Here is an 8,817-nt window from a genome sequence, read left to right on the forward strand (position 1 = left end):
CCCCTACCCGCTCTGCAGGGACAGGGACCTGCCCAGTCCCCCAGGCTGGGTGCCCACCCCATGGGGCAGGGACTCGCTCCTCCCACTTGGCGCCCTGCTGGCTGGGGGGCTAGGGGCTTCGTCCCCTCATCACGGGCAGTGTAGGCCTCAGCAGAGAGGGCGTCCCCAAGCCCAGGCCCCCGTGCCAGAGCTGGTGTCCCTCCCTGCTGTGTCTTCGTGGAACATGTGGCCCAGTTCCGGGGGCTCGGGCTGGAGTCGTGTTTGTGGAAAGGCGGTGAACAGGATGTGATTGTCCGGTCAGGACGGAACCATGCGGACGGCCCACTTCTCGGCCCTGCGCCGGCCGCGCTTCTCGACAGATCCCTCTAGTTCGTCGGGATGTTCCGACTCATCGGCATGAAGCTGACCATTTCCTCATTTCAGTTTCATGGAGAATTTCAAAAATTCTTTCTTGAAAAGAGTACAAGTTGTACAAATTTGAACGGGACGGAGAGCGAGAGCGCGGGCGAGCACAAGCAGGGGGAGGGGCAGAGGGAGAAGCAGGCTCCCCGCCGAGCAGGACCCCCCGGATCATGACCTGCGCGGAAGGCGGTCGCTTCACCGACTGAGCCCCAGATGGGCTCTTCTGTACCCGCCTTTGGGGAGTGCATTTTGTCGTGTCCGCGGGTGCAGAGCTGCTAGGCCGTAGAGTGGACCACTCCGCTTCCAGGAGACGTGCCAGGCTCTTTCCCAAAGTGGTCGCGCCAGGTCACCCCACACGCACCTCAGGATGGGTGTTCCATGGCCCGCGCGCCACGCTAGACAGCAGCCGGCGGCAGGTCAGCCTCGGTCCTTTCCTCCATTCCTGTGGGAGCGCGGAGTGGGGGCGGCGCGGAGGGGGGTCTGGTCTGGGGCCTAGGCCGGCGGAGGCGTCTTTGCGCAGGGTTCTCCTGGCCTTGTCCCCGGGACCCAGCACGCTGCGCTCAGGTGCTAATTGACCACTAGATGTCTTCCTTGGTGAGTTGCCTTTCCAAGGTTTTCTTGCCCATTTTCCTGTTGGGTTGTTGGTCTTTTCCTTTTGGTTGGCAAGAAATCTTCGTACTTTCCAGGCAGGAGGCTTCGGTTTAGTTAGGCGTGTTGCATGGCCCTGCCCAGCGCAGGGCCCCACTGCCGACTCCCATGGCGCTGCCTTTTGATGAGCTGAAGCTCTTCAAGTTACCGTAGACCAGTTCTCCACCGGACCTTGTAGGCCTGGCCAGTTCGGCACGATGTGGAGGGATTGCTGTTCCACTTCCCAAAGTCGTTTCTGTTTATCTTCTGGAAGCTTTATGGTTAAACCTTCTGCTTTGGTCCTACAATCCGCATGAAATTAGTACTTTCTGTGGCTGGCATAGGGTTGAGATTAATATTTTTCACATGGATAGCCAACGGACCCACGCAAGTAACTGCAAAGACCATCCATTTCCCACCACGTTGCATCTGTGAGTGTGGTTCTGGGGTCTTTGGTCTGTTGGGTTTTGTTTGCATTTTCCTGATGGCTGAGGAAGTTGTCCATCTTTTCTAGTGCACATCAGTATATTTTCTTTTGTCAAGTGTCTGTTCAAATCTTTTGCCCATGTTTAATTGAGGTGGGCTTTTTTTTTTTTTTTTTTTTGGTCTTTATCTATTGATCCGTCAGAGTTTATCTGGAATGCAAGTCCTTTGTCAGATCTACGCACTGCTTTTTCATTTTCTTAAGAATGCCTTTTAAGACCGGAAGTATTTAATTATGATGACGTAATTTATCACATACTCTTTTGTGGGTCACACCCTGGGTCTCAGAAAACATTGCCTCCCCAGGGTGGTACAGAATGTCCCCTGTGTTTTTCTTCCGGAAGGCTTATAGTTTTACATTTTACATTTATCTCTCGGATTCATTTTGAATTCATTTTTCTGTGTGATGTGAGGTGAGAGTCAAGGATTATTTTTGTTTTTTATTTTTCAAACACATACCCCGTTGTCCCAGCACCTTTGTTGAAAAGACGATCATTTTTCTATTGAAATGACTTGGCTACTTTGTCAAAAATCAATCGACTGCACAAAGTGTGGGGTGATTCTGGCCTTTCTGTTCTGTTTCATCAATCTTTTATATTTATATCATACTGTCTTGATTCCACTGGGGATCAGAGAAAATACCTAGCATGATTTCAATTGTCTTAAACTTACTGAAACATTTTATTTATTTTATTCTTTAAAAAAAAATTATTTCTGAGAGAAAGAGAGAGAGTGCATGAGAGGGCCAGAGGGAGAGAGAGATCTTAAGCAGACTCCTTGCTGAGCGCGGAGCTGAGATCATGACCTGAGCTGAAACTAAGAGCTGGATGCTTAACCAACTGTGCCCCCAGGTGACCCCCTTTTTTTTCTAAACTTACCAAGACAAATAGTCTATTTTGGTGAATGTCTTGTGCACGTGGGAGGAATGTGTGTGCTGCTGTCAGCAGGTGGACAGGTCTCCAACTGCCAGTTTGGTCTCACTGATTCACAGGTGGTTCACCTGTTCTTACCTGTCCTATTTTGTACCCAAGGGAGTGTTGGGCTTTCCTGTTATCACATGGATTTAAGTGTCCTGTCAGTGTTGCCACTTTTCTGTTTGTAACCTCTGTTATTAGGTGTATACAGACATAAATTTATTGTGTTTTTTTATTAATTATTCCCTTTTTAAAAAGGGTTATTCATTTGAGAGAGAGTGCACAGTGGGGAGGGGCACAGGCAGAGGGACAGAGTCTCAGACTCTGTAAACAGTGTGGAGCCTGACACAGAACTCGATCTCAGGACCCTAAGAGCACGACCTGAGCTGAAACCAAGAGTCTGACACTTAGCCGACTGAGCCACCTAGGTCCCCCAATCCCTTTTATCATTATAAAATGTTAGGATGGTTAGTGCATGGTGTATACTTTTCTTTCCTTTCACTTGACCTATCTATATCTTTACATTTATAGACCATTTCCTATACAGAACGTAAGAATAGGTTTTGCCTCTTTAAATCACCTCTGACAATCTCTCTCCTTTGATTGGAATTTTAAGTCCCTATATAGTTAATGTGATCGTCAACATAATTGGTCGAAATCCCACCATCTTGCTGATGGCTTTCTATTTTATCCTTGTTCCTCTCTCCCTCTTTGCTTACCATGTTTTAGGATTAATTAAATTCATTTACACATATGTAACTATTCAGGAATATACATTTTATAGATGGATATACATACATGTATTATGTGTGCTTACAGATAATGTGTGTTTAGGGTTCCACCCCATTCCCACTGTTGGCTTATCAGCTCTGCCACTTCTTCAGTGGCTCCTTTATGGCTAATACTAGGGATTCTGCACCTATCGCGGTATACCGCCTCGCATGTAAGGTAAGAACCTTACAACTTTATGGCAACTTCTATCCCCTCAACCCTATCCTCCAAATTATAGTCTTCATAGCTTTACTTCTACACATGGTAAATTTTACATTTTGTTACTTTTGTTTTGTGCAATTAATTCCATTTTTCTTTCACAGCGTAATAGAGGGATACTTTATATACCATAAAACCCCCCATCGTGAATGTACAGTTCAGTCATTCTCAGTAACTTCATGAAGTTGTGTGACCATCAGCACGAGGCACTTCTGGGACGTTCCCATCACCCCAGATTCCCCTGGGCCTGTTTATGGTTCACGCTTGCGCCCTGCTGTAACCCTAGCGACATTTCCTTCCTTCTGGTAAAATACAAAAAGTTCGATCCAACATACGTGCTTTCCTCCCCCTCCCTCTTGCTGCAGTCATCACGTACGGAACGCATCTATATGTGTGGCAATCCCAACGAGGGGGCCCTGGGATGACGGCCTTCCCTGGGGAGCGGAAAGACTGGCCTGTGCACTGAACCCTGCCCACTGCTTGTTTGGGGAGTTAAGTCTGTTGCAACGGTCACATGGCTTATTTTCGTCGCCACGGCCACTCCTTGGCCACAGTTCACGTGGCCTACAAAGCCTAATCTATCTACTCTCTGGCCATCTACAGGAAAACTTTGCCAACCCTCGCCTCCTACAACCTCGTGTCTTTTAAAGAAGAGAAGACATGGACGGAGGGAAAACGTGTATTTATAGTGTCTGATGCTCGCTCACGTGTGCGGCATTTTCCACATTCTCTGTGTCCTCCCTGCGGACTCGAGTTAGCGTCCGGCAACCGCGCCTTTTCTTCAACGCTGCTGGTGTGGCCGACGCCCCAGCAGTGGATTCTCCAGTCTTTACTCATTTGCGGATCCCTTCGTTTGCCTTTCTTTGTGCCAGATGGTTTGCTAGACCCAGACGTCTAGCTTCCCCGTGTTTTCCCTTCAGCACCGTGAGGGTGTCCTCCTGGTCCCGTGGCCCCCAGGGCACCAGGGGCTGATTGGGCTGTCCTGCCCTTCCTGTGTGGCTCTTGTTTCCCTTGTTGCTTTGAAACTTTTCCCGTCTCTCCTCCGTTCAGACGTTCAGGCTGGGATGGGTCGGGTCTGGATCCCGCTGCCAAGGCTTCCAGCCGCCTTCCTCCTCTCTCCCTCCCTGCCCCCGCCCCCGGACACCCAGGCCCCTTGAGTGCGGATGAGCTGAATGTGCTTCCACCTGGCTCTCAGGCACGGCCGCTTCCTTCAGTCTTTCTTCATCTGTTCTCGAAATGGGTTAATTTCTATTAATTTACAAGTTTTGCGATGCTTTCTCCAGGCGCGTCCGTTCTGCTACTGAGTCTCTGTCGTCCATCTTCAACTCCAGAATCTCCACGTAGCCCTCTGACAATTTCTGTTCCTTTACCACAACCTCCCCTCGCTGAGCCACAGCATTTTCCACCTCGAGTCTTGAAGTCGGCGCCTGGTCCCTCCTCCCTGGCGTTCGGAGACTTGCTTGGGTGGCCCTGTGCCCCAGAACAGAGCGGACGCTCTCGTTGCCCCGCACGCTCGTAAGCTCCGGCTGGATGCTGGACGTGGTGGGGGAGCTGGCGCGGCGTCTCTGGACTCCGGCCCTCGGGGCGGTGAGTGTTGTCTCTCTGTGTGTGCTTAGTGACTCTCCTGGACTGGATCTCCGAAGGCCGCCTGGCCTGAGCTGCCCTCGTGCGGGCTCACTGCCACCCAGCCTGGCGTCACAGCCTGCCCAGCCCTGCATGTGCTCTCAGACCCAACATCCAGAATGGGGTGATGCGGGCACCAACACGGCGCAGGGACGGACACGCCTGGCCCCGCCCCCGGGTCCGCCATCTGGTCTCCCCGCCTGCACGGCCCCCCTGACTCGGCCTCTCTCTTTACAGTGTCCGGCCGGCAGCTGCAGCCTGAGGAGCCGGAGGCCGAAACGGAAGACGACCCCTCGGTAAGTGAGGCCCCTGGAGGATACCCGCCCACCTCACGCAGCCCCTGCTCAGACCCCAGGAGGCTGAGGGCTGCCTGCTTTCTCTCTGCTGCCAGGAGACCAAAGGGCCTGCCGACGACATCATTCGGCCACGGCCACAGGGGTCCTCCCCCGTGTATGAATACACAGCCGAGGGCACCAGCTTTGGACTCCCGGTAAGCCTGCGGGACGGAGACCCACGGGCCGAGGGGGCGTGCGGGTGTGGGGCCACGGATGGCCACGTCTCCTTCGCCACCGTGTGAACAACTCCGCCCCGTTTGTGCAGCCACACGGCCCTGCCCTGCTGCCTGCTGGGCCACAATTATGCCCATTCTGCCATCCTCTCTGACTGCCCTGTGCCCGGAACCCCTCCCTTCAGCAGGCCAGGACGTGGCTGAGACTGTGCACGCGTGTGCGCGTGTGGGAAAGAGAGGCTGTGCTCTGGATGTCTGCGTACGTGGGTTGTCCCTGGAGAGGGCCTGGGGACGGGTGGGAGCAGGACTATTTCCTAAAAGACACGTTCTTGCTGTGTCTCCTTACCCTGCACACAAAACCCCAGTCCTGGGGGGTCTGCCCTGGAGGTGGGGGCTCAGCCCGGTCAGGCAGCACCAGGGCAAAGAGTCACCTCCCTCCGCCCCGTCCCCCAAGCCATGAGATCAGCTCCCCTGGAAAACAGCACTGCTCTGGGGCCTCCTGGTCTCCTGAGCCCCTCCCGTGCCTGGGGCTTAGACAGGTGCATGACCTCTGGCCTCTGTGGCTGCAGGAGGACACACCCAGGCAGCGGGCTTCCTCAGGCTCTGGGGGACGGAGGTCCTGGTGGAAGCGAGATTCAGGGGACTCACGGACATTCTCCAGAATGAGTCGACCACAGGTGAGTGTGGCAGGACCTGAGCGTCAGAAAGGTGGTCTCTCTGCACGGGCCCCAGCTTAGGGGAGGCAGGGCTGGGGTGGAGCCAGGAAAGAGGCAAGGAGGCCAGGGATGGGCCTGGTGGGGAGGCGGGAGCTCCGGAGGATGGACAAGGCTTTGGCCACCATGCAAGCAGGAGGCCCTCGGCTTTGCTCCTGCGCCCACTGGGCCTAGATAGCAGCTCCCGCGAGCTGGCAGCTGGGGGTGGAGATAAGAGGAGGCCGCTCCCGCCGGAGGTGGCTTGCAGCTGGCTCCCTCAGAGGCCTGGACACTACAGCCCCGGCCCTGGCTGGGGCCCTAAGCTTGCCCCATGTCACCTGGAGGGTGCACGGGACTCTGGGGTCTCTGTGCTCAGGGACGGCCGGTCCCCAGCTCTGAGGCCCATGGTGGCGTAGGCAGAAGCGTGCCACGGCCCTGATGTACTTGTGCTCCGGTCTGTGCAGGAGGCGACGGAGGTGACCCTGACCACCGAGGTGGAAGCCGGAGCCAGCGGCTACAGCGTCACAGGGGGCGGGCACCAGGGCATTTTTGTGAAGCAGGTGCTGAAGGACTCGTCAGCGGCCAAGCTCTTCAGCCTGAGAGAAGGTGCCTCGACTGCCCCTCCCTGGGCCCCCCACGGTCTCCCTGAGGATGGAGGGACTCGGAGGAAAATGGGCCGTACCTGGTGCTCAGGACGGCCCTGCTGAGATGGCTTGGCCACCTCCAGGCCGGGGCTGCCGCCCGTGCAGGGCAGGGTGGCCTCCCACCCACGTGGGGCTCTGTGGAGGGGGTGCGGGGCTCCTGCTCTGGGGCCTGCCTCACCTGGCCCGGTGGACGCGTCTCTCGGGGTCGTGGCGAGACGGGGGACCAACCCGAGGCTCTGTCTGTCCAGGGGACCAGCTGCTCAGTGCCACCGTGTTCTTCGACAACATTAAGTATGAAGACGCTCTCAAAATCCTGCAGTACTCGGAGCCCTACAGGGTTCAGTTCCAAGTCAGACGGAAACGTCCCGCCCCAGACGACAAGGACGCGGCCGCCGGGGGGGCTCAGCCTGGCCCGAAGGACAGGGAGAAGCAGGTGAGGCACTGCAACCCGGGAGTCCGGGCCCCACTGAGCTCCCCACCTGCAGGGCTGAGGCCTAGGTGGGGGACCCACACCACCCTCTTCTCTCCCCTGAGCCCCAGGGCTCAGCTGTCTGGTCCCAGCACCTGCAAGTTCACGCCTCTTGTCTTTCAGGACAAAGATGTGGCCGACAGCTCCACAGAGACCCCCCCACAGACCCTGGAAGGAAGCGGAGACCAGGAGAGACTGCTCGCCAAGCCCAGGGGGCGCAGAGGCAGGCGGGCCCAGAAGGAGAGGCTATCCTGGCCCAAGTTCCAGTCCGTAACGAGCAAGTGCAGACCGGGACCGCAGAGGTCCCACAGTACTTCCGAGGCCGACGCGCGCGGGAACACCCCCAACATATCCCCAACCAGCACAGACACGGAAGCCCCACTCCCAGCGGAGGAGCGGGAGCCAAAGGCAGGACCGGACGGTCCGCGTAGGAAGAGGTTTCTGAACCTGAGATTCAGGATGGGCTCAGGGAAGGGCCCGACGCTGGAGGGGCAGCCCAGCCGAGGAGGCCCGAGGGGAGCGCTCCAGGCCGGGGTCGGAGAGGAGGCCGGGTCCGGGGAGGACAGACAACAGGCCGCCCAGGCCACTGTGCTCAGCAGGACAGAGGACCGGATGGCAGAGGGACCGGAGGGGACACCTGCTCTGATGGCAGAGCTGCCCATAGAGCCTGGTGCCCCCACCCTGGTAGCCCTGGGGGAAGGGGCCAGCATGGCGTCCTGGGGCCGAAAACAAACAAAGGAGGTAAAGGACCAGGAGGACGCTGTGTCCGAGGGGAGGCCTGGGGCGAGCTCAGCCGCACACGGTGTGGACAGCCGCAGACAGGTGGCCCGAGACGCAGAAGTGGGGATTGCTGGATCCGCTGGGCAAGGCAAAGGTGACGCACAGGGCCTCCACGCAGATTTCCATATCCAAATCCCCAACTTACAAACACCCATGTTTAAAGTTTCCAAACAAAGAAAGCACGACCCAGAAGGAGGCCTAGCGCCAGTGCCGGACGATAAGCGGGGAAGGACTTCGGAAGACAGGGAACGGGGACCTGAGCCGGCAGCTCCCAGGAAGCCCTCAGGGCACTTGCCACAAGGCGAGGTAGGAGGAGCAGAGGAAGCTGAGACAGGTCACACAGTAGGAGAGATGAAGGACAAGGACAAAGACAAAGGAGGGAGGGAGGACAGGAGGACAGTGCTGAAGTTCAACATTGCCTCCTTTGGGTGGTCGCCCAGAAGAGAAGTGAGAGCAGCATCGGAAAGACCCACAAAGGACCTGGAACAGGAGAAAGGAGGCACGGTAATAGAGTGGACCCTGCAGACAGAGGACAAAGACACACTGGGAGAAAAACAAGAAGAAAAATTACACACCGAATGGGGACAGCCAACTGCAAGAGAGGCACAAAGACAGAAGGAAGGGGAGGTGACCATGGCAGACAAGGAGGTGGCCGCCAGAGACAGCAAGTTCAAGATGCCCAAGT

General features: G+C 56.2%; 1 protein-coding gene across 1 annotated transcript in view; it reads left to right on the forward strand.

The window, feature by feature from the left end:
• Positions 1-310: 310 nt before the first annotated feature.
• The window catches only part of LOC116856291 (protein AHNAK2-like), a 12,137-nt gene continuing 3,630 nt past the window's right edge, over positions 311-8,817 (forward strand). The window contains 7 exon segments of the mRNA XM_032839673.1: positions 311-368; positions 5,277-5,335; positions 5,431-5,529; positions 6,117-6,224; positions 6,704-6,845; positions 7,132-7,316; positions 7,476-8,815. Of these exon segments, the coding sequence (XP_032695564.1) occupies positions 311-368; positions 5,277-5,335; positions 5,431-5,529; positions 6,117-6,224; positions 6,704-6,845; positions 7,132-7,316; positions 7,476-8,815 (1,991 nt within the window).

This window comes from Lontra canadensis, unplaced genomic scaffold (genome assembly GCF_010015895.1).
Source record: "Lontra canadensis isolate GAN:19392208 unplaced genomic scaffold, GSC_riverotter_1.0 scaffold108, whole genome shotgun sequence".
NCBI classification, from domain to species: domain Eukaryota; kingdom Metazoa; phylum Chordata; class Mammalia; order Carnivora; family Mustelidae; genus Lontra; species Lontra canadensis.